Source organism: Cetorhinus maximus, chromosome 28 (genome assembly GCF_964194155.1).
Source record: "Cetorhinus maximus chromosome 28, sCetMax3.hap1.1, whole genome shotgun sequence".
Classification (NCBI taxonomy): Eukaryota; Metazoa; Chordata; class Chondrichthyes; order Lamniformes; family Cetorhinidae; genus Cetorhinus; species Cetorhinus maximus.
This window is the reverse complement of record NC_135906.1, coordinates 16,924,291-16,949,969: the sequence shown is the minus strand read 5'-3', so window position 1 is coordinate 16,949,969 and position 25,679 is coordinate 16,924,291. Positions and strand designations below refer to the sequence as shown.

Here is a 25,679-nt window from a genome sequence, read left to right as displayed (position 1 = left end):
TGACCCAGCTTCAAGTCTTGAAAGAAATGAAACTATTCACCTGGCAATAGGATTTCTCAAAAGCCTTTGACAAAGTTTTTCATGAAAAGCTCCTGTCCAAACTTCACTAATTTGGAATCAGGTGGACATTATTAAATTGGATCTGGCACTTCCTTCCCAACAGAAGACAGAGAGTGGTTGGCATGTGATGGAGAATCATCCTCTCCTAAAGATGTCCTCTCCAGAGTGCCCCAAGGAACTGTGTTGGACATACGTAAATGGCCTTCCCAACAAGTTACACAGGGTGCGGCTATTTGCAGATGACTGCACGGTTTACACATCAGGAAAAACACAAGATCGTATCAATTCACTGCAAGATGATCTCCTGGAATTGCAAAAATGGCTGGACCAATGGGAGATGGCATTCAATTCCAAAAAATGCTATGTCATGTGCATTACCACAAAAAAGATCCACTGACAGGTAGCTTCTGTAATCAAATTTACCAACAGGTAGATACACAACCATATCTTGGAGTTCATCTTAAAAATCTTCAATGGGGATTCCACATTCAGCAGCTAACATCCAAAGCAAATGGGCTTCCTGAATATCTGAGCAGGAATCTTTGTTGTTGCAACAAAAATATCAGAGTTATAGCTTACCAAACACTTGTTTATCGAATCCTGGAGTATGCAAGTTGTGCATGGGATCTTTATATAGCAAGAGTATAAATAAGATTAAAGCGATTCTGCCCAAATTAGTGTGGGAAAGACACCAGTGTCACATCCTTCAGGTTTGGTATGGGAATCACTCCAGCAAAGGAGGGAGAAAACTAAACTGACTGTGTTGAATAAAATTTGGAATGGACTGCTGGGAATTGACAGAAACAAGAACCTGGTGCCATCCAATAAAGACTAAACATGAGGTAGTCATCCACACAAACTGCAAAGACATTTTGTTTCCAAAACTGGGTATCAACAATCTGTCCTCCCAAGGACAATCCCACAGTAGAACAGGCTGCCACAGTAGAACAGGCTGCCACAGGAAATTGTCACAGCCCCATATTTAGATCTGGAAATCTTCAAGACCCATATTTAGATTATTTCATTTTATAAGTTTTCACCATCTCAGCAGGCCATGTCTGGTTTAGCTAGCACTACCCATAGCAATGTTGGTGGAATAGGGATGTTAGTCTGTGATGTCGACACAACTGAAGTAGAAACTGAAGCCATGTGTAATACCTGCTGCTAATGTACTGAGTTCAGTGCCCATGCTGTCAGTCCTGTGTAATGATCACAAGTCACCAGTCAATAAATCCGATACAGTGTCCACCATTCCTTGGCAGTTTACCAGGTTCTGACTAAAGAGTAATTTGAGCCCACCCCAGCTGTCACATCATGTAATGTGGTAAACCAGTCATTAAAGTGGAAAGCGCAGCTGGCAGAAACCTCCTCTGATTCAACATTCAAAGGAAGTGATAGAGTAAAGCAGTGGGATAGGCTCCAGTTAAAGCAACCAACACTGAGTCAACAGAAGGAGCCTGGTTTGTAAGGGATTGAGAGGTGCTAGGTTCACTACAGGAAGATGATGCAATGAAGAAGGATGGATGGGGTGTCGCTGGGACACTGAAAGGGTCTTGTCAGGGAAGGTATTTGATCAGGGTGTATTGTGTAGGATGGAAAGCTAAACAAAGATTCTAGTGTATTATTCAGGAAAAGCGAAAAATGTATCCAAGCTTTCTCTGCAGAGGAGTAAATGAGCTGAGTAGAGTGTAGGACAGACCACAATATGTATGATTTGTAGAGGCAATTGAAGCATTGGCTTGCCAGTCACCCCCAGCCAAGGAAACTTCAGAGATAAGTAAAGCTGTTTTCTAAATGTTATGGGCAATGCAATCACTGAGGTGAAAACAGACTGCTTCACAATTACTACTTCATTTACAGTTATTTAAAGAACATTAGAAAGCTACAGCAGTAAAAAAAAATCTCAGAATCCTGCTATGGTAAACTTGTAGATTACACTTATGGTACTGTGCACAGTTTGGTCTCCGTATTGCACTGGAAAAGATAGAAAAAATATCTTTTTAATACTTTTTTCATGGGATGTGGGCATCGCTGACAAAGTCAGCATTTGTTGCCCATCCCTAATTGACCTTGATTTGAGTGGTTTGCTAGGCATTTCAGAGGGCAGTTAAGAAGCAGCCACATTGCTTTGGTTCTGGAGTCACATGTTGGCCAGACTGGGTAAGGATGGCACGTTTCCTTCCCTCAAGGACATTGGTGTACCAGGGTTTTTACGATAATCGACAATGGTTTCATGATCACTATTACGGAGACCAGCTTTATATTCCAGATTTTATTAATTTAAGTTAAATTCCACCATTAGGCTGGGCCTCTGGGTTACTGGTCCAGTGACATTACCACTACACCATCATCTGCCCTGTTTACACAGGTAATACCAGAACTGAGAGGTTAAACCTGTCAGTAAAGATTGAACAGGCTGGGACTCTTTTCTCTAGAAAAAAGAAGCCTGAGAGGTAATCCAAGAAAGGTCTTTCAAGTTATTAAAGGATTTTTTTTTAGAGTAAATGTAGAGAAAATGTTTGATGGGAGAGCTTTACTCTGTATCTAACCCCGTGCTGTACCTGCCCTGGGAGTGTTTGATGGAAACAGTGTAGAGGGAGCTTTACTCTGTATCTAACCCCGTGCTGTACCTGCCCTGGGAGTGTTTGATGGGGACAGTGTAGAGGGGACTTTACTCTGTATCTAACCCCGTGCTGTACCTGCCCTGGGAGTGTTTGATGGAAACAGTGTAGAGGGAGCTTTACTCTGTATCTAACCCCGTGCTGTACCTGTCCTGGGAGTGTTTGATGGGGACAGTGTAGAGGGAGCTTTACTCTGTATCTAACCCCGAGCTGTACCTGCCCTGGGAGTGTTTGATGGAAACAGTGTAGAGGGAGCTTTACTCTGTATCTAACCCCGTGCTGTACCTGCCCTGGGAGTGTTTGATGGGGACAGTGTAGAGGGAGCTTTACTCTGTATCTAACCCTGTGCTGTACCTGCCCTGGGAGTGTTTGATGGGGACAGTGTAGAGGGGGCTTTACTCTGTATCTAACCCCATGCTGTACCTGCCCTGGGAGTGTTTGATGGGGACAGTGTAGAGTGAGCTTTACTCTGTTTGTAATCCTTGCTCTACTTGCCCTGGGAGAGTTTGATGGGGACAGTGTAAAGGGAGCTTTACTCTGTTTGTAATCCTTGCTCTACTTGCCCTGGGAGAGTTTATTTGAACAGCGAGCATAAAGAGGGGGAATATTAAATTTGAACTTTTCATTATCTCTCATCTGCCTTGAATTGAGTCCTTCTCAGCATGAGGTATACTCCATTTACTGATATGCATGTGCTCTGTTCGGCTAAGTTGTGTGTCTTTAATCAAAAAGTTCTGGTTGGTATTGGCTGTCAGGAAATATGGAGTGCTCATTATTAATCTCTAGTAAATTTGCTGCTGGGCTTCACATCAGAGGGAATGAGCTAATGGTGCTAAAGGCCAAGGGTAATGAGGAGGAATTAGAGCAGAGAAAATCGCTGTGTTTACCCCAGAACCGAGATGTTTAGCTAGCTGAATTAGTTATACTTCAACGCCATATATCCATGAATCACAAAAATCTAACATACAAGTTCAGCAGGTAATAGGGAAGGCAAATGGAATGTTGGCCTTTATTTCAAAGGGAATGGATATAAAAATAGGCAAGTCTTGCTAAAACTATACAAGGCACTAGTTAGACCACACCTAGAATACTATGAACAATTTTGGTACCCTTATCTAAGGAAAGATGTACTGGCATTGGAGGCAGTCCAGAGAAGGTGCACTAGGTTGATATCAGGTATGGAGGGATTTTCTTATGAGGAGAGGTTGAGTAGGTTGGGCCTGTACTGATTGGAGTTTAGAAGAATGAGAGGTGACCTTATTGAAACATATAAGATTCTTAGGGGGCTTGACAGGGTAGATGCAGAGAGATTGTTTCCCCTTGTGGGAGAGTCTAGGACCAAGAGTGCATAATCTCAGTAAGGGGTCACCCATTTAAGACCGAGATTAGGAGGAATTTCTTCTTTGAGTGTAGTGAATCTGTGGAATTCTCTACAACAGAGGGCTGTAGAGTCAGGATCATTAAGTATATTCAAGGCTGAGATAGACAGATTTTTAATCAGTAAGGGAATCAAGGGTTATGGGGAAAAGGCAGGAAAGTGGAGTTGAGGATTATTAGATCAGCCATGATCTCCTTGAATGGCAGAACAGATTCGATGGGCTGAATGGCCTACTTCTGCTCTTACATCTTATGGTCTTATAAAGTCACGGGAATGTACAGGACTGGAAGAAATCAGTTCACTCTGCTTGTTTGTTCCTAATGTTTTAGAAATACTATATTACATGACACCTCTTATACCATATCAGAATTTACACTTATCCAACTTGCATTTACTGAATCACAGGATCACAGATCTGCATTGCTGTTCATCCATATTTTCATCCCTCTGCAAGTAGCTAAGTCTTTTCACTCTCTTCTAAATTTGTTGTAGAGACTGTGACCACGTTAAACGTATTTACATTCACCTTGTCTCTAGCTTTTAGCATCTTCAATAATCCTATAACGTCACCTCTGTAATTATTTCTCCTGTGTAATTATCCCCAGTTTCTACAGCTCTTCCTCATAAAATCAAGAGCCTAATCTCAGTGCTCCAAATCTCTCTGCTATGTCATGTTGTGGTGTAATATTCAGTTCCTTCCATTTGCAAACACTCTTTGTTTCCTCTTGTTCAGCCAATTTTTGGTCCAAGTCAGATGCACTCCACCTAAATCATGACTTCAAACCTTGTGGACTGATCTCCTAGGTGCATTTGATCAAAAGCTTTGCTGAAATCTAATTAAACAAAACTCACAGAGCTCCCCTGTGCACCTGGTTTGCAGTCCTGCCACATCAGCTTGTGAATGGTGGTGGACAATTAAACAACTTGCTGAAGGAGGAGGCTCCACAAATATCCCCATCCTCAATGAAGGGAGTGCCCAGCACATCAGTGCAAAAGATAAGGCTGAAGCATTTGCAGCCATCTTCAACAAGTGGATGATCTATCTCGGCCTCCTCTTGAGGTCCCCAGCATCACGAATGCCAGTCTTCAGCCAATTCGATTCATTCCACATGATATCAAGAAATGACATAGAAACGTAGAAAAATAGAAGCAGGAGTAGGTCATTCGGCCCTTCGAGCCTGCTCCACCATTCAGTATGATCATGGCTGATCCTCTATATCAACGCTGTACTTCTCTCATACCCTTTGATGCCTTTGAGTCTAGAAATCTATCTATTTCCTTCTTAAATATATTCAGTGACTTGGCCTCCACAGCCTTCTGTGGTAGAGAATTCCATAGGTTCACCACCCTCTGAGTGAAGAAGTTTCTCCTCGTCTCAGTCCTAAATGGCCTACCCCATATCCTGAGACTGACCTCTTGTTCTAGACCCCGCCCCCCCAGCCAGAGGAAACATCATCCCTGCATCCAGGCTGTCCAGCCCTGTCAGGATTTTATATGTTTCAATGAGATCCCCTCTCATTCTTCTAAACTCCAATGAATACAGGTCTTGTCGGCCCAATCTCTCCTCATATGACAATCCTGCCATCCCAGGAATCAGTCTGAAGGCACTGGATACTGCAAAGGCTATGGGCCCTGACAACATCCCAGCAATAGTACTGAAGACTTGTGCTCCAAGTCCTGCCGTGCCCCTAGCCAAGCTGTTCCAGTATAGCTACAACACCTGACAATGCAAAAAATTGTCAAGGAAATTTGTTCACAAAAATCAGAACAAATCATTAGTTGTTAAAGCAATTACAAGAGATTTGTCAGCCCAGTTCCATCTAACACGTTCCACCTTTTTAAAATCCATTCTGAAGTCCATATTGGACTCAGAACTTTAACTCTGTTTCTCTCTCCACAGATGCTGCCAGACCTTCTGAGTTTTTCCAGCACTTTCTGTTTTTATTTCAGATCACCAGCATCTGCAGCATTTTGCTTTTATTTGATAAAATCACGTCCACTTCACACCAGCTCACACTTTAAAGGAGACACTTGCATTTATACAGCACCACTCATGACCACCAGACATCCCAAAGCACCTTAGAGCCAATGAAGTACTTTCAAAGTCTAGAGGTCAATGTTGTAATGTGGAAATGTGGTAGCCCATTTGCACACAGCAAAGGCCCACAAACAGCAACTAGACAATGACCAGATAATCTGTTTTAGTGATGGTTGAAATTTACCCATGGAGTAAGCCTAGGCTAGTCAGTTACAATGGGATTTCTGTAATGCAAGAGAATGTGATGAAGTAATAGTCATCAAGGACTGGAAAAATTCTGAATTTTACAGAGGAGCGACAGAGAGAAGCAGAAAGTCATTTGATGCAGTTATTCAATGGAATAGTACTCACTACAACTTCCCCTGGCTGACGTAAAAGCTGGATGCTACTGATGAAACTTTCCATTGATATGAGATATAGCCATCATCCTGTACAACTGGTGCTACATTATTATTTAGCTGCTGCCCTGTTTCTGAGACTATTACTGGGGTAATGTACAAAGTCACTTCTAGGTTGCAAGGCTGAAGCATAGTTAATTGTTATCTCATGGTTCAGACTATGTAATGCGATGAGATGGTTCAGCAGCTGAACTTGCTAAAAATAAGCTAATCAGTACGCTCAGTACAGACACAGGCACTGGCCTTCGCACAGAGCAAGCAAGCAGCAGAGTGGAAAATCCCAGCGTGGCTTTTAACTGTAAGCACTAACGTCAGAGTGAAAATGTTCCAAAAAACTCCAATGAGATCATCTGCTTGTTCCCCAATTCAAGATAAACATTCACTGACATTATTTCCCTATACTGCCCCACACCTCCCCGTTTCTGTCCAAGAACAGAAAGGTAAGGACCTTCACTCAGGCCCTGTTCACTACCTCCAGCTGTGACTCACTCCCTGAAGAACGTGGTCTCTCCAGTATCCCTTCCAGTTTTAAATGCTGTACTGTTATCTCAACCATGTCTACTTTCCTCATCTCTTTGGGTAATTCTAACTCCAATTTATCTGCAAATTCCATTAGTTTACTCTTGGTTAATTTCTGTAAACCAGTCAGAGTTACATTTTCCATTCGTAAAAGTCTTAGCAACCTCCAAAGCTACTTCAAATTCCAACCTGTATAACATACCTCACAGCAATTCCAATTCCTATGTCCAGTACCTTTTTACCTCCACATACCTGCTTTAAAGGATTCACAGATCCCACCAATGTTCAAGGATTTCCAATCCCACTTTATAATCAATAATCCCGAACCAAGTATTATTCCACGTCTAACCGCGTTTACAATCCCGTAATTGCCCCCACTTTGTTATGATCCCCAGCTGAGATTACCCCTGGACAAGCCTGATCCCAGGGTGGAACCCAGCTTAGTAGATCCTAAATTTTATTTGTTTGTTTAGAAACATGGAGAGTAGCTACTGAACAGAGTCACAGGAGTTAGCTGATGAACTTTTAACAGAAGAATAAAACATTTATTCAACAAGAAAAAATGAACTATATTACAATACTCCTTCACCCATAGCTATATCTTTACAGATGTACAGATTTGTAAGGATAACACAAGTTACCAAAAGCCATCTTATACTCTAATGTCCACAGTAAGTACACAGTCCATTTACCAATAGGCACCCTGTGGTCAGACACACCACACTCTGAAACCAAGTGACAGGTGCCACCTCAACCAGATGCTATGGATCTCTCATCTACTCCCCTGCCCCACTCCCCCGCCCTGAAGACGCTTGTCACACCGTGAACCAAACAGTCTCACTGAATTCCATCTTTCACACAAGAGTTTCCAATCTCCACTCTTGAAGACCTCGCTTTGGAATCATCTCCCAAACTGACGCTTTCTCTCAGATGCCTTCCGCAAGGGTTCACCTCCAGGGTTTTGAACTCTCCTTCTGGTGTTCCTCTTCCCTGGGTCACCACACGCATTCAAACTGTCTTGCAAACACACTCTCTCACCAACTCAGCATTAACAGTACACCACCGTGTCACATGCCCACAGCAGAGAGTTACAGACCTTCAGTTGTCTCTTTGGACCTTCTTGCCTCTTGCAAGCTGCTCTTGCTTTAAATCTGCTTTCTGCAGCTTTTGTCTCTTTAAATCTGAAGCTTGGACCCTTGCTCTCTGCCCCTCACTCTTAACTTCACTTAACAGGACCTTTTCCCATGTTCCTGTCCTTCCTTTTGACTAGAAAGTCTGCTTGGGACTTTCCCCTTTTCCCACTCTCCTGGATTTTGGGGTCTTTCTTTAGCTTGGGACTGGCGATCTGTCCCTTCTAGGCTGGATCTGCCTGGCAGCTATTTTCAAAACCAGCTGAACTCCAACAGCTTCCAAAACAAACTGCTGTTTCTAGCTTCCCTGTGTGTGTCTGTGGGAAGGACCTGCCTCTCTGGACCCCTGTTGCTAGGCAACAGCCCAATTCTTCCACCCTTGTTTGTCTATCTTAACTTACAGACGCAAAACTCTCATTAGAATTGCAAGTACCTTTTTGAAGTGAAACTAAAACTCAATTTGACCTTTCTTAACACAGACACAGAAATACAAGTCAAACTTAAACTTTAAGGCTAAAACGCATTCCCAATACCTACAAACACCAATATAACTTAAACTACCTCTATTTCCTAACAAGATAGTGAGGGTTATCACAACTAGAGAGAGAGAGAGAGAGTGAGAGTTATCACAACTAGAACCATAGAACCATAGAAAAGTTATGGCACAGAAAGAGGCCATTTGGCCCATTGTGTCTGCGCTGGTTAAAAAAACAAGCCACCCATTCTAATTCCACCTTCCAGCATATGGTCTGTAGCCTTACAGGTTACAGCACTTCAGGTGCAGATCCAGGGACCTTTTCAATGAGTTCAGGGTTTTTGCCTCAACCACCAAACCAGGCAGTGAATTCCACAAACCCACCACCCTCTGGGTGAAGAGGTTTTCCCTCATGTCCCCTCTAATCCTTCTACCAATCACCTTAAATCTGTGCCCCCAGGTAACTGACCTCTCTGCTAGGGGAAACAGGGCATCCCTGTTTACTCTATTTAGGCCCTTCATAATCTTGTACACCTTAATAAATTCACCCCTCAGGCTCCTCCGTTCTCAGGAAAACAACCCCAGCCTATCCAATCTTTCCTCATATCTGCAATTTTCAAGCCCTGGCCACATTCTTGTAAATCTCCTCTGCACTCTTTCCAGGGCAATTATGCCTTTCCTGTAATGTGGTGACCAGAACTGTACACAAAATTCCAGCTGTGGCCTAACCAGCGTTTTATATTGTTCCAGCATTCTGTCCCTGCTTTTGTATTCATTCCAAATACTTCTTTACCACCTTATCCTGCCACCTTCAAGGACCTGTGAACATGCAGTCCAAGGTCTCTGATTTCCTCTACCCCTCTCAATATCCTCCTGTTTATTGAGTATTCCCTTGCCTTGTTTGCCTTCCCCAAATGCATCACCTCTCACTTCTCCAGATTGAATTCCATTTGCCACTTTTTCACCCACTCAACCAAACCATTTATATCATTCTGGAGTCCACAGCTATCCCCTTCACTACCAACTGCACAGCCGATTTTTATGTCATCTGCAAATTTCCCAATCATGCCTCCCACTTTTAAGTCTAAATCATTAATATATACAACAAGCAGCAAGGGCTCCAATGCTAAGCCCTGTGGAATGCCACTGGAAACCGCTTTCCATTCACTAAAACATTTGTCGATCATTACCCTTTGTTTCTGTCACAGCCAATTTTAGATCCAACCCACCACATTCCCCTGTATCCCATGGGATCTCGCTTTTCTGACCTGTCTGCCATATGGGACCTTGCCAAATGCCTTATTGAAATCCATATAAACATCCACTGCTCTACCCTCATCAATCCTCCTTGTTACTTCCTCAAAAAATTAGTAAGACACGACTTTCCCTTAACAAAACCATGCTGACTATCCTTGGTAAATCCTTGCCTTTCTAAGTGACAGTTTATCCTGGCTCTCAGAATTGATTCTAATAATTTGCCCACTATAGAGTGTGAGAACCAGATGTAGACCATTCGGCCCCTCAAACCTCTGTCATTTGATAAGGTCATGGATGATCTGATTGTGGCTTCTACTTTCCTGTCTATATCCTTTCACTTCCTTGTCAGTCAAGAATCTATCTAACTCAGCCTTAAAAAAGCAGCACTTCCACTGCTCTCTGGTAAAGAGAATTTCGCAGACTGAAGGCTCTCTGATAGAAAGATTTTTTCCTCATCTCAGTCTCATATGGGAGACCCCTTATTTTTAAACTGTGCCGCCTAGTTCTAAACCCTCTCATAAGGGAAAACGTCCTCTCAGCATCCACCCTGTCAAGTCTCCTCAGGATCTTATGTTTCAATAAGATCACCTCTCATTCTTCTAAACTCCAACGGATACAGGCCCAACCTGTCCAACCTTCCCTCATAAGATAAGCCCTTCAACCCAGGGATCAGTCAAGTGAACCTTTTCTGAACTACTTCAAATGTACTTTTACCTTTTTTCAAATGAGGAGACCAAAACTGTACACAGTATTCTTTACAGACTCCTTATGTCCTCCTCACAACTTACTCTCCTACCTATCATTGTGTCATCAGCAAATTTAGCAGCCAAGGTGTTGACTCTTCCTGGAATATAGTTCCATGGACTTTGGACTCCTCCAGTAGCCTGTCCAATTGAATGTCTGAGTTACACAGCGAGTACGACATCACAGTCCTGACCTCATTACAACATTCACAAATTTGCACTGTTCAACAGTTTCTGCATAGATATCAGGTACTGAAACTATTTCCTCTTTCCTAGCGCTGAGATTTGGAGGATAATTGTAACACTCCCTTGCGAGACACTTGCAGTGTAGACCAGAGTGAAAGCTGGGACTTCTAATCTGTGTCTTTGTCTCACACTGGGTCTGAGCAACAGCTGCAGATCTATGATGTGGCTAATTCCATGCAGGGCACATTTTTCTTTTCCTTTTTAAAGATAGATGTGATCTGGGTACCTTGGTTCTGAGTGACTGAACCAGTCAACGTTCCATAAAAGGAACTTTATACAAGAAATTTAAAACCAGAAATGATTGACTAATTCTAACCTGGACTCAGCTGTGTGGAGGGGGTGTAGGAAAAGCGAGGGGTATCAGTAGGAGGAGTGTGGGTGTATCTGACTTTCATCAATGTACTGACATGAAATTTGAATTCTTATTTTTAAAATATTACTCCAACAGCTGAATTTGACAAAATGCTGAGGCTGTTATTTGTGATTGGATAGAGGCAGTATATAAATGAGTAATCTCCTTACACTCTTCCGTATGATAAAATGTTTAAAAGTAAACCCTTGTATCTCTTTCTGCTTCTCAGACCTTGGCCCTTATCTGTTAGAGGAATAGAGTGTTAGAATTCAGTAACTGGCAACAGCCCATGAATGAGTGCTTTTGCCCCAGATCAGGGATCATTTACTGAACAGATCCCCATGATGGGAGACAAGGCAGAATAAACCCAATTTAAAATAGATGTTTAGTGTCGACTCTCTGCGTTGTCTTGGTATTGATGTAGATAGAGTGTTGTCTATTTATTCAGGTTGGTGACAGTGATTCTCGGACTAAATTAGCTCAGTGATGGTGAGTCAGCACCAGCCCCGCTCGTGCCCCAGTGCAGCTCCAGTGAACACGTCTGGCTTGCAGGTGTAACATTATCATCCTGGGAATTCTGCTTACTGGGTCAGTTTGGGAGTTGGGTGGACAGAGATTGGGGTGGGCTCACCTCCCCTATTGACTGGGAAGAGATTAAAAACTGCCCCATATATTTTAACTTCCTCCAGTTATTAAATTTATTATGACCTGTTCAGCAGGACATGCTTTTTCCTCAGGGTGACCTGTTCCATTTGGCTTCCGCCCTCCATGCCACTCCCCCCAGTGGTACTGTGCCTCAACCAGTAACTAGTGAGCACTTTCCAACTCCTGTGGAGGCTGATTTGGCTCTAATCTGCCCCTAAAGAGAATTGACAACATTCTCTCTCTCTCCCTCCCACTTTCCCAGTCTGTATACATGATCTGTTGTTGTGATGTTTGTTTCTCACAAGTCACTAATTTACCTTTGTTAATTCTTACAGGCAATGAGGACAGTCCTTCTTGAAACTTGCCGAACCTGTGGTCCTCCATCCTTTGGCTGAAAGTGGTGTTAAAAGGCAGGAGCCATTATGCCCTTGAAGGAATCAACTGCCTAGTGTAGCCAGAGAATTTTGTAGAAATGGGGGAAGAGCCATGTATTGTGTCCAAGAGCTATTTTAACAATTATTACAACAAGGATTTAATAATTTTTCATTATAACCAAACTGGGAAGCTTGAGGACCCAAAGTATAATAACCAGAAACTGAGGAACAGCTCCGTTTTCTTCATCATTTTGTGTTCTTTCATCATTCTTGAAAACCTACTTGTCTTGGTGGCCATCTGTAGATATAAGAAGTTCCACTCAGCCATGTTTTATTTCATTGGGAACTTAGCGCTCTCTGACCTGTTTGCAGGTGTTGCTTACATTTTCAACATCGTGTTTTCGGGCAGCTGGACCTTGAAGCTGACGCCGCTGCAGTGGTTTTTCCGTGAGGGCACCATGTTTGTCGCGTTGGCAGCATCTGTCCTCAGTCTGCTGGCCATCGCTATCGAGAGACATGCTGCCATTGTGAAAGTCAAACTCTATAGCGGTGATAAGAATAGTCGGATGTGTTTGCTGATTGGAAGCTGTTGGATTGCCTCTGTGCTATTGGGTGTGCTGCCAATAATGGGCTGGAACTGCTTGTGCCACGTGAATGGTTGTTCCACTGTGCTCCCTCTCTTCTCCAAGAATTACATTCTGTTCTGTATCACTCTGCTCAGCGTCATCCTTCTGTCGATAGTTATCCTTTATGTGCGAATTTATCTGATTGTCCGATCCAGTCACTGTGAAACCGCGGCTCCCCAAACCCTGGCGTTGCTGAAGACGGTGACGATTGTGCTGGGAGTGTTTATTGTTTGCTGGGCACCCACCTTCATCATGTTACTGCTGGACTTTGCCTACGCGGAAAGTGATTTGAAGATCCTGCATAAAGCAGAATATTTCCTGGCCCTGGCTACCCTCAACTCTGCTATGAACCCCATCATATACACACTGAGAAGCAGGGACATGCGCAGAGCATTTCTGCGTGTCCTGTGCTGCTGTTCCACAATGGAAAAAAGGATTGAGAGCTGCTTCCCTAGTCTTCGTCACCCCAGTACTTTGGACCGGTCTTACCATAAACACAAGGCAGACTCACCAACGATGCCGGAATGCACAACATTCGTATAAATGTCTGCGCTGCAGAAGGGTCTGATGGTGAGGAGTGTTGTAACACATATCATCGACACATGCACTCCACACACTCGCCCATCAGAGACAAAACGTATCCTTGATCAATCCTCAAGCCCATAATGTTCGATGGTGGAGGTTGCTGTCACGAGGGGTCCTCTATTCAGCAAATAGTGGGCAAATTGGACATGACACTCAATATATTCCCTCTTCCCATGTGACACTTGGCAACCAGTCAGCTGTCCTGTGGGGCTTATTTTTGTCACCATGGAAACAATTTGGCACCAGCCAATCTGGAAGGAATGCACATGACAAAATAACTCATTGTTCAGCTGCACCACAGAATTTGCAAAGTCTCTTGGACAGAGTGTGTGGCCCAAGCAGGTTGGAAATCACAGTGACTTCAGTGACCGACAATGCTGGACAGCAGAGACCCATGGGGCACTGTGTGTTCTTATCCACCAGATCAGAGATGATCATGTTTCCATGTTAAGGGCAATTTAATAGAGTGGCTGGAAGGAGATGATAAAATATTTTTTGGGATAACAAACATACACAGCAATTTCATGAATGCCTATAAAACCATCAGAAACTGTTCTCTCACCCCACGAGTGTTAGACCTGACCCTGAGAGAACTTCAGTTCCATACATCTTTCCCAGTGGAGCCGGCACTGCCTGTTGGCACTGACCCCTGCCCAGCGGCACTCCCCGTTGCCTGGCAGCACTGCCCTCCCTGCCCTGTGGCACTGCCCCAACCCCCACCCCCGCTGCCCGGAGGCGCCGGCCCCCCCCGCTGCCCGGAGGCGCCGGCCCCCCCCGCTGCCCGGAGGCGCTGGCCCCCCCCCCCGCTGCCCGGAGGCGCCGGCCCCCCCCCCCGCTGCCCGGAGGCGCCGGCCCCCCCCCCGCTGCCCGGAGGCGCCGGCCCCCCCGCTGCCCGGAGGCGCCGGCCCCCCCACTGCCCAGTGGTGAGGCAGCACCAGGCTCCTTACAGTAGGAAACTGTGAAACTGTTCCTCTCACACTAACACTTCATAAACAGATGGGGAGTGGCAGGATTCCTGTGGGGCAGATTTGGTTACAGTCCTGTCAGGGTCATGAGCTGAACCCTATTGGGGGGCTATAAGCATCACTGACAGTTTGTGAATTGAGTAAACTATTAGTTACACGACATGAGTAGATAAAACATTAACGCTGGCCAGTCACAGCTTCAACATTCAATATTTTAATTGTATTTTAAATACTGGGTCATATGTCAGTTAAAATCAGGTTTGTATCTACAATTCTGTAGTTTGGGCATTGACTGCTGCTTTGATCTTTGTCAATCATACAATTACTGTGTCTCCATCTGAACAACGATTTAATATCAGCTCATTTCATGATTAGTTTCCATGGGATCTCTCTGCTGTTTGGACTTTCTATTCTGTGTACACTTCCAAACCAGCGTGCCAAGAAGCTTGTCTTTTGGAACTTTACAACTGAGGCGCACAATGTCAGCCCTAGTCTAAAACTGATGCAGCAACCATTAACACAATGGGGTTTACAGCTGAGATCTGACCCAGGCGTCCAGTGCTATTGACTGTCCTGGACTCAATTATCATGTGTCTTAAGCCACTTTGTGTTCTGACTGGATAATGACCATTGATGGTGAAAATTTGCATAAGTCTGCTGGAATAGCCTTTCCCACAAAAATAACTCAAATGTACAAGCTTTATGGAGCTATGTTGCCTACATTTCCCTAAGTGATGGAGGCAGTGAACAATCAGTGTTTTAAAAAGCTAGGCCATGTTACCAATGGCAACAGGCAGCCAGGCAGCATCCTGCACGTCAGTGGAAATGGCATCTGATTCATTGTCCACAGAGATGCTGTTTTGGAGAATTTAAAGAGAATGACCTGCTGTCTTGAAGACTGCCAATAGAACAGGCTGCCTCTTTAAATGAAGGTAAAATTAACTTGGTTGTGTAGTTTAAATGTTTAAGTGGCAACACTACAGCTGGAGCCAGCAATTAATTGTCAATTGTTTAATGTGTATATGTCAATGTACAGCATTCAAGTATAGAATGGTAAATGGTACGAAAACTAATCATTGGCTGTTCACAAAGAATAACCAACAGAAAATAAACCTTTCTTAAAAAAAATTCCTGCCTTGGTTTTTGGATTCCGAGGCTCAGTTTCAGGAGCTGCAGTGGAAAGATCATAAGTTTCTTTAACCGCTTTTGAGATTCTTCAAGAAACCTGGTAAGGAGAGGATCAAAATAAGAGTCACACCCAGTGTCCTGTGCACAATGCAGAGGGAGTGAGATTGGAGTTGGGCCTCATTTGACACTGACAATAGTTATGGATTCAGCCTTATTTACTCTTCCTCTCCTCTCTGTCTCTGTCTCTCTCACCCCATCTGTTTAGTTTGATGTCAAAAGGCCATTCTCAAGCTGTGAGTGTACTATGTCCTCCCAACAATCAGAGCTTGGAATTCACACAAGGCTCGAACCTCACTGGGTGCGGCTAGAAATAGCCAAGGAAGTCGAAATTTAGTTAGCACCTCATAACTTACGAACATACATGTGAACGTACGTATTAGGAGCAGGAATAGGCCACTCGGCCCCTCGAGCCTGCTCCGTTATTCAATAAGATCCTGGCTGATCTGAACGTAACCTCAACCCCACATTCCTGCCTAGCCCTGATAACCTTTCAGCCCCTTGTTAATCAAGAATCTATCTAGCTCTGCCTTAAAAATATTAAAAGACTCCGCTTCCAGCATCTTTTAAGGAAGAGACACTCAACCCTGTGAGTGAAAAAATTTCTCCTCATCTCTGTCTTAAATGAGTGACCCCTTTTTAAACAGTGACTCCTAGTTCTAGATTCTCCCACAAGAGGAAACATCCTCTCCACCTTGTCAAGACCCCTCGGGATCTTAAAGGTTTCAATTGAGTCACCTCTTACTCTTCTAAATTCCAGTGGATACAAGCCTACCCTGTCCAGCCTTTCCTCATAAGACAACCCGCCCATTCCTGGCATTAGTCTAGTAAACCTTCTCTGAACTGCTTCTAACGCATTTACATCTTTAAATATGGAGACCAGAACTGTGTACACTACTCCAGATGTAGTCTCACCAATGTCCTATACAACTGAAGCATAACCTCCCTACTTTTGTATTCAATTCCCCTCAAAATAAATGATAACATTCTATTAGCTTTCCTAATTACCTGTTGTACCTGCATTCTAACCTTTTGTGATTCATGGACTAGGAAACCCAGATCCCTCTGAATCCCAGAGCTGTGCAATCTCTCACCATTTAAATAATAAGCTTCTTTATTCTTCCTGCCAAAATGAACGGTTTCACATCTGCCCACATTGTACTCCATTTGCCAGATCTTTGCCCACTTACTTAACCTATCAATATCACTTTGAAGCCTCCTTACATCCTCCTCACAATTTACTTTCCTACCTAACTTTGTGTCATCAGCAAATTTAGCAAACATTCCTTTGGTCCCTTAATCCAGACCATTTATATAAATTACACAAAGTTGAGGCCCCAGATCCCAGTGGCACACCACTGGTCACATCCTGCCAACCAGAAAAAGACCCATTTATGCCAACTCTCTGCCTGTTAGCTAGCCAATCTTCTATCCATGCCAATATGTTAACCCCCTACACCATGAGCTTTTAATTTCTGCAACAACCTTTAATGTGGCACTTTACCACATGCCTTCTGGAAATCTAAGTAAAGTACATCCACCAGTCCCCCTTTATCCAAACTACATATGACTCCTTTAAAGAACTCTAATAAATTGGTTAAACGTGATTTCCCTTTTACAAAACCTAGTTGACTCTGTCTGACTGCCTTGAATTTTTCTAAGTACCCTGCTATAACATCTTTAATAATAGCTTCTAATATTTTCCCTATGACAGATGTTAGGCTAAATGGCCTATAGTTTCTTGCTTTCTGTCTCCCCTTTTTGAATAAAGGAGTTATTTCTGCTATTTTCCAATCTAATGAAACCTTCCCTGAATCTAGGGAGCTTTGGAAAATTAAAACCAGTGCATCAACTATCTCACTAGCCACTTTCAAGACCTCAGGGTGAAGCCCATCCGAACCTGAGGATTTGTCAGCCCATAGCCCCAACTATTTGCTCAATACCACTTTCCTGGTGATTGTAATTTTCCTGAGTTCCTCCCCCCCATTTCCTGATTTACAACCATTTACGGGATGTTACTTGTGTCCTCCATAGTAAAGACTGAAGCAAAGTGCCTGTTTAATTCATCTGCCGTCTCCCTACTTTCCATTATCAGTTCCCCACAGGGACTCTCTATAGGACAAATGCTCACTTTGCTAACTCTTTTATCTCTTCCTTTATACTCTGTCCTACTGTGTAGTTACAATTAGGGTGTCTGTACACCACTCCCTCAAGTGACCTCTTGCCTTTATCACTCTTCATCTCAACCCAAACAAAACCTAATACCATCATTAATTAACAGAGCCACCCCTCCACCTTTTCCTAACTTCCTGTCCTTCCTAAATGTCACATAACCTTCAATATTCAGGTCCCAATATGTGTCATTCTGTAGCCATGTCTATGTAATGGCTATCAGATCATACTTATTTATTTCTATTTGCACTATCAGTTCATCTGTTTTGTTTTGAATGCTATGTGCGTTTAGATACAGGGTCTTTAGTTTTGTCCTTTAATTATTTTTGTAGCATCTAGCCTTATCTGCTGATTTACTCTTAGATTTGTACTCTCTGTCCCTTCCTGTCCCTGTCTGTTTATCATTTCCCATATTAATACCTTTCTCTTTTGCCTTGTCTCTACTCTTTGGTTTACCACATCTTCCCAAATTTGATCCCTTGCCCCAAATTGTCTAATCGTGCAAACTTCATGTAAACATTAGGGGGTAGAAACAGAGTGTCTATGTGTAAGGTTGTGGTGGGGGTGGGGGGTGCAGGTGGAGGTTAATATTGGGCACAGCTGTTTGACTCACTCACTGAGACCATCAATTTGGGTACTTTAATCACAAGCCTCTCCTTGAAGCAGTTTTGATTACGCTCTTTCTGATATCTCACTGCTTCAATACAGGACTTCAAAAATTATTATAAAATCAAAATAATTTTTTCTTTTTGTTCCAGCTCTTTCTGGGAAGAAGAAAGGGAAAGATAGACATGATCTGATAGGTATCAGCATCTTTCACAATCTTTAGGTCATCACAATGCACTTCACAGTCAATTATTTTTGAACTGTGGTCACTGGGATACACAGCAGCCAATTTGTGCACAGCAAGCTCCCACAAACAGTAATGTGACGATTAGCAGATTATCTGCTCGAAGCAGCTGGGCCATGCAAACATGGAAAGGCCCTGACTTTAAAATAGGAAATGGGTGAGTGAAAGGGGTTAAATAGCAAGCGCTGACTCACAGTTACGCTCGATCAATCAGACATCTGTCTGCTTTTAGAATTCCCCTGAGCTGCTGCTGATTTGAATCTTCAGTTACTTTATTGAATTCAGAAATTTCAAGTCTGGACAGGTTCAGGGCAGATTGTGATCACCTCAAACAACTGTCATTCATTTCCTCACTCTGGCCTGATTAGTGTCAGTGTCCCTAGATTGATTACAATTGAACAAGCCCCAAATCCAACCCATCTGTCACGTCCCACCTATTCCCAGCCTTGATGCATGAACTCTGACCCACAGGTTAGAAAGTGAAATAAATCAAGAGATTCTGATGAGGTGGGAATGGTGGATTGTAGGAGAGAGCTAGGTGAGTGAGAAGGTTCATAATTTTGAAGTCTTTGGGAATCAGTTAAATATGAGACAACAGTCTGCATTATGTTCACGAGTGGAAGTATACAGTACAGCAGAGAGCCAATAAGTCAGGAAAGGTGTTAGAAACCTGACTAAAAAGGTGATTTTGTGGAGGAGAGAAGGGCTTTAGGGATAGAGTTCCAGAATAAGCCCACGGATAGAGAGAGAAAGGGCTGGCGATAGGGTGAGATGAGATTGTGGAGGGACTAAGGAACTTAAATGGAGAGTTCAATGAGTTGGGTAGGTCAGCACACATGTTGGGGGTTATAGATAAACTGTAATTAGCAGATGTGCAGATGGATAAATTGGAGTTTGTTGAAGCTCGGTGGGGCCAGTGAGCAATGGTCAGATCAGGAGGCGTTTATAGAATAGGCAGGGTTTCAATGGAAGAGAGCAGAGGTGGGTAATATGCTGGCAAAGAAAGTGGGGCAACTACACATATGGTCACAATCTTAGAGATGAAGAATTCTACAAGCCCTTGATGCAGTGATGGAGGGAGGAGGAACAGTTTGTTAAATAGTGTTCTTAGGGCTCAGGAGGAACAAGAGAAGAAAGCTCATATTAAAATAAAAGGTAGAAAAGAGAAATAGTGCTCATCTATTTTACAAATGTTGTTTTGTATCCTATCAGCCTCAGGAGATATGATGAATACTCTCCACTTGCCTGGATGAGTGCAGCTCCCACAACACTCAAGAAGCTTGACACCATCCAGAACAAAGCAGCCCACTTGACTGGCACCCCATCCACAAACATTCACTCCCTCCACCACTGACACACAGTGGCAGCAGTGTGTACCATCTACAAGATGCACTACAGGAATTCACCAAGGCTCCTTACACAGCAGCTTCAAACCCATAACCACTACCATCTAGAAGGTCAAGGACAGCAGATAGATGGGAACACCAGCACCTGGAAGATCCCCCCCCAGGTCGCTCACCATCCTGACTTGGAAATATATCGCCGTTCCTTCACTGTCATTGGGTCAAAATCCTGGAACTCCCTTCCTAACAGCACTGTGGGTGCACCTAAACCACACGGACTGCAGCGGTTCAAGAAGGCAGCTCACCACCACCTTCTCAAGGGCAGCTAGGGATGGGCAATAAATGCTGGCCCGTGAATGAATTTTTAAAAAATCTGCTCAAATTAATTTCTTTCTACAGGCTGAAGGAAGATACTCAGCTCAAACAGGAAGATTTAACTGGAGGAAGCTTCAACAATGGGGGAGACCTAGGGGCAGTAAGAGACAGAAACACGGGGCCCAGACACTGGGGCACTGGTCAGGTACTGCAGCCCTGACACTAGAGCACTGGTCAGACACAGTGCCCTGCACTTGGGCCCTGGTTGGGCACAGGGCCATTTACACTGGTTTGAACTGGTCTCTCCAATTTTTTGCTCTGTTACTCAGTGGTAAGCCCAGCTCACTGTTGTGCAGAGAGGCATGTTCACACTGCTCCAAGCAATTAACATGCCTACTAAGAAACAGCCCAGCTGATGGGCTCACACTTATCTCAGTCATAAACAGCTGTGAACTTCATGATTAACTTCCGCCCAGTACGAGGGACTTTAGCACTTCCTGTAAATTTACACCTTTGTAAAGCTGATGTTCCAGGCAACAGAACCTACCCCCGCCACACACACCCGCTGGCTCCAAACCAGCCAATCACTCTCATGCTGTGTCTATACCATTTAGCTGTCACGTAGTTTCTGAAACCGTACTCCCCTCAAGTTGACGAGAGCAATAAAAGCAAAATTTATCCGCTGCTTAGTGACAGAACACCCAGGGTCCAGTGACACCAGGGTGCAGTGACGGGAGGCCCAGGGTCCAGGGGGAAAAGGATCCAGTGACGGTAGGCCCAGGGTCCAGTGACATCAGGGTCCAGTGATAGAAGGCTGAGGGTCCAATGACACTAGGATCCAATCATATCTGGGTCCAGTGACGGGAGGCTCAGGGTCAAGTGGCACCAGCATTCAGTGATGGAAGGCCCAGGGTCCAGTGACACCAGGATCCAGTGATGAGAGGCCCAGGGTCCAGTGGAGCCCAGGTCCAGTGGTGAGAGTTCCAGGCATCAGTGACACCAGGATCCAGTGATGAGAGGCCCAGGGTCCAGTGGAGCCCAGGTCCAGTGGTGAGAGTTCCAGGCACCAATGACACCAGGATCCAGTGATGAGAGGCCCATGGTCAAGTGACACCAGGGTTCCATGATGGGAGGACCAGGGTTCAGAGACGCCAGGGTCCAGTTACACCAGGATCCAGTGATGAGAGGCCCAGGGGCCAGCAACACCAGTGTCCAGTGATGAGAGCCCAGGGTCCAATGAGGCCAGGATCCAGTAACACCAGGATCCAGTGATGAGAGGCCCAGGGTCTGGTAGCGCCCAGGTTCAGTGATGAGAGTTCCAGGTACCAGTGACACCAGGATCCAGTGATAAGAGGCCCAGGGTCCAGTGACACCAGGATCCAGTGACACCACGCTCCAGTGACGCCATGATCCCGTGACAGGAGGCCAAGGGTTTAGTGACACCACGGTCCAGTTATACCAGGATCCAGTAAAGGGAGGCCCAGTGTCCAGTGACACCAGGGTCCAGTGACGAGGGGCCCAGGATCCAGTGATGGGGGGCCCAGTGTCCAGTGACACCAGGGTCCAGTGATGAGAGGTCCAGTGTCCAGTGGCACCAGGGTCCAATGCCAGCAGGATCCAGTGATGAGAAGCCCAGTGTCCAGTGACATCAGGGTCCAGTGCTGAAAGTCCCGTGGTCCAGTGACACCAGGATCCAGTGATGGGAGGCCCACGATCCAGTGACACAAGGCTCCAGTGACGAGAGGCCTAAGTTCCAGTGTCATCAGGGTCCAGTGATGGGAGCCGCGGGGTCCAGTGACACCAGGATTCCGTGATGGGAGGCCCATGGTCAAGTGACACCAGGGTTCCATGATGGGAGGACCAGGGTTCAGAGACGCCAGGGTCCAGTTACACCAGGATCCAGTGATGAGAGGCCCAGGGGCCAGCAACACCAGTGTCCAGTGATGAGAGCCCAGGGTCCAATGAGGCCAGGATACAATAACACCAGGATCCAGTGATGAGAGGCCCAGGGTCTGGTGGCGCCCAGTTCCAGTGATCAGAGTTCCAGGTACTAGTGACACCAGGATCCAGTGATAAGAGGCCCAGGGTCCAGTGACACCAGGATCCAGTGACACCAGGCTCCAGTGACAAGGTGCCCAGAGTCCAGTGACATCATGATCCCGTGACAGGAGGCCAAGGGTTTAGTGACACCACGGTCCAGTTAAAACAGGATCCAGTAAAGGGAGGCCCAGTGTCCAGTGACACCAGGGTCCAGTGACGAGAGGCCCAGGCTCCAGTGACGAGAGGCCCAGTGTCCAGTGACACCGCGATCCAGTGCTGAGGGGCCCAGGGTCCAGTGACACCACGATCCAGTGATGAGAGGCCCAGGGTCCAGTGACATCAGGATCCACTGATTAGAGGCCCAGGGTCCAGTAACACCAGGATCCACTGATGAGACGCCCAGAGTCCAGTGGTGCCAAGGTCCAGTGATGAGAGTTCCAGGTACCAGTGACACCTGAATCCAGGAATGAGAGGCCCAGGGTTCAGTGATGCTAGAATCCAGTGACACCAGGCTCCAGTGACAAGATGCCTGGGGTCCAGTGACACTAGGAGTCAGTGATCAGAGGCCCAGGGTCCAGTAACACCAGTGTCCAGTGATGGGAGGCACGGGGTCCAGTGACACTTGGATTCAGTGATGGGAGGCTCAGGGTCCAGTGACACATTACATAGTGACGGGGCGGGGGGTGGGGGGGTGGGGGGCATGGGTTCAGTGACACAAGGTCCAGTTACACCAGGATCCAGTGATGGAAGGCCCAGTTTCCAGTGGCAAGAGGCCCAGTATCCAGTGACACCAGGGTCCAGTGATGAGAGGCCCAGGGTCCAATTCCACCAGGGTCCAATTCCACCAGGATCCAGTGATGAGAAGCCCAGTGTCCAGTGACATTAGGGTCCGGTGACGAGTGCCCCAGTGTCCAGAGACACCAGGATCCAGTGCTGAAAGTCCCATGGTCCAGTGACACCAGGATCCAGTGACGAGAGGCCCAGGATCCAGTGACACAAGGCTCCAGTGACGAGAGGCCTAAGTTCCAGTGTCATCAGGGTCCAGTGATGGGAGCCACGGGCTCCAGTGACACCAGGATTCCGTGATGGGAGGCCCATGGTCAAGTGACACCAGGATTTCATGCTGGGAGGACCAGGGTTCAGAGACGCCAGGGTCCAGTTACAGCAGGATCCAGTGATGGGAGGCCCAGGGTCCAGGGTCAGCAAGGTCCAGTTACACCAGAGTCTAGTGATGGGAGGCCCAGGGTCCAGAGACACCAGAGTCCAGTGGCAAGGGGCCCAGAGTCCAGTGACACCAGGGTCCAGTGATGAGAGGCCCAGGGTCCAGTGACACCAGGATCCAGTGATGAGAGGCCCGGGATCCAGTGACACCAGGGGCAAGTGACACATGGCTCCAGTGACAAGATGCCCGCGGTCCAATGACACGGGGATCCAGTGATTAGAAACCCAGGGTCCAGTGTAACAAGGGTCCAGTTACACCAGAATCCAGTGATGGGAGGCCCAGGAACCAGTGACACCAGGGTCCAGTGACAAAAGGCCTAGGGTCTTGTGATGCCAGGATCCAGTGACGAGAGGCCGAGGGTACAGTGGAACCAGGATCCAGTGATTGGAGGACCAGGGTCCAGTGATGCCAAGGACCAGTGATGAAATTTCCAGGTACCAGTGACACCAGGATCCAGTGACGAGAGGCCCAGGGTCTAATGATGAGAGGCTCAGAGTCCAGTGTCACCAGGGTCCAGTGACAGGAGGCATAGGGTCCAGTGACACCTAGATTCAGTGACAGGAGACCCAGGATCCAGTGACACCATGGCCTAGTGACAGGAGGCCAAGGGGTCAGTGATACCAGGGTCCAGTTACACCAGAATCCAGTGATGGGAGGCCCAGTTTCCAGTGACACCAGGATCCAGTGATCAGAGGCCCAGGGTCCAGTGACACCATGATCCAGCGATGGGAGCCCAAGGATTCAGTGACACCACGGTACAGTTACACCAGGATCCAGTGATGGGAGGCCCAGTGTCCAGTGGCAAGAGGCCCAGTGTCTAGTGAGACCAGGGTCCAGTGATGGGAGGCCCAGGGTCCAGTGGAACCAGGGTCCAATGCCAGCCGGATCCAGTGATGAGAAGCCCAGTGTCCAGTGACATCAGGGTCCAGTGACGAGTGGCCCAGTGTCCAGTGACACCAGGATCCAGTGCTGAAAGTCCCATGGTCCCGTGACGCCAGGATCCAGTGACGGGAGGCCCAGGATCCAGTGACACAAGGCTCCAGTGACGAGAGGCCTAAGTTCCAGTGTCATCAGGGTCCAGTGATGGGAGCTGTGGGGTCCAGTGATACCAGGATTCCGTGATGGGAGGCCCATGGTCAAGTGACACCAGGGTTCCATGATGGGAGGACCAGGGTTCAGAGATGCCAGGGTCCAGTTACACCAGGATCCAGTGATGAGAGGCCCAGGGGCCAGCAACACCAGGGTCCAGTGATGAGAGCCCAGGGTCCAATGAGGCCAGGATCCAGTAACACCAGGATCCAGTGATGAGAGGCCCAGGGTCTGGTGGCACCCAGGTCCAGTGATGAGAGTTCCAGGTACTAGTGACACCAGGATCCAGTGACACCAGGCTCCAGTGAGAAGGTGCCCAGAGTCCAGTGACATCATGATCCTGTCACAGGAGGCCAAGGGTTTAGTGACACCACGGTCCAGTTAAAACAGGATCCAGCAAAGGGAGGCCCAGTGTCCAGTGACACCAGGGTCCAGTGACGAGAGGCCCAGTGTCCAGTGACACCGCGATCCAGTGCTGAGGGGCCCAGGGTCCAGTGACACCACGATCCAGTGATGAGAGGCCCGGGGTCCAGTGACATCAGGATCCAGTGATGAGAGTCCAGTAACACCAGGATCCACTGATGAGACGCCCAGAGTCCAGTGGTGCCAAGGTCCAGTGATGAGAGTTCCAGGTACCAGTGACACCTGAATCCAGGAATGAGAGGCCCAGGGTTCAGTGATGCCAGAATCCAGTGACACCAGGCTCCAGTGACAAGATGCCTGGGGTCCAGTGACACTAGGAGTCAGTGATCAGAGGCCCAGGGTCCAGTATCACCAGTGTCCAGTGATGGGAGGCACGGGGTCCAGTGACACCTGGATTCAGTGATGGGAGGCTCAGGGTCCAGTGACACATAACATAGTGACGGGGGGGCATGGGTTCAGTGACACAAGGTCCAGTTACACCAGGATCCAGTGATGGGAGGCCCAGTTTCCAGTGGCAAGAGGCCCAGTGTCCAGTGACACCAGGGTCCAGTGATGAGAGGCCCAGGGTCCAGTGGCACCACGGTCCAATTCCACCAGGATCCAGTGATGAGAAGCCCAGTGTCCAGTG

At 46.4% G+C, this 25,679-nt stretch overlaps 1 protein-coding gene and 1 long non-coding RNA gene across 2 annotated transcripts in view; one reads left to right on the top strand and one right to left on the bottom strand.

Moving 5' to 3' along the window:
• The window catches only part of LOC144668856 (sphingosine 1-phosphate receptor 2-like), a 38,249-nt gene extending 24,059 nt beyond the window's left edge, over positions 1 to 14,190 (top strand). The window contains exon 2 of the mRNA XM_078531286.1: positions 12,198 to 14,190. Coding sequence (XP_078387412.1) covers positions 12,335 to 13,405 — 1,071 coding nt within the window. The 5' untranslated portion in view covers positions 12,198 to 12,334 and the 3' untranslated portion in view covers positions 13,406 to 14,190. The remainder of the gene's footprint in view (positions 1 to 12,197) is intronic.
• The window catches only part of LOC144668859 (uncharacterized), a 134,796-nt gene that overhangs the window by 78,988 nt on the left and 30,129 nt on the right, over positions 1 to 25,679 (bottom strand). The window lies entirely within an intron of this gene.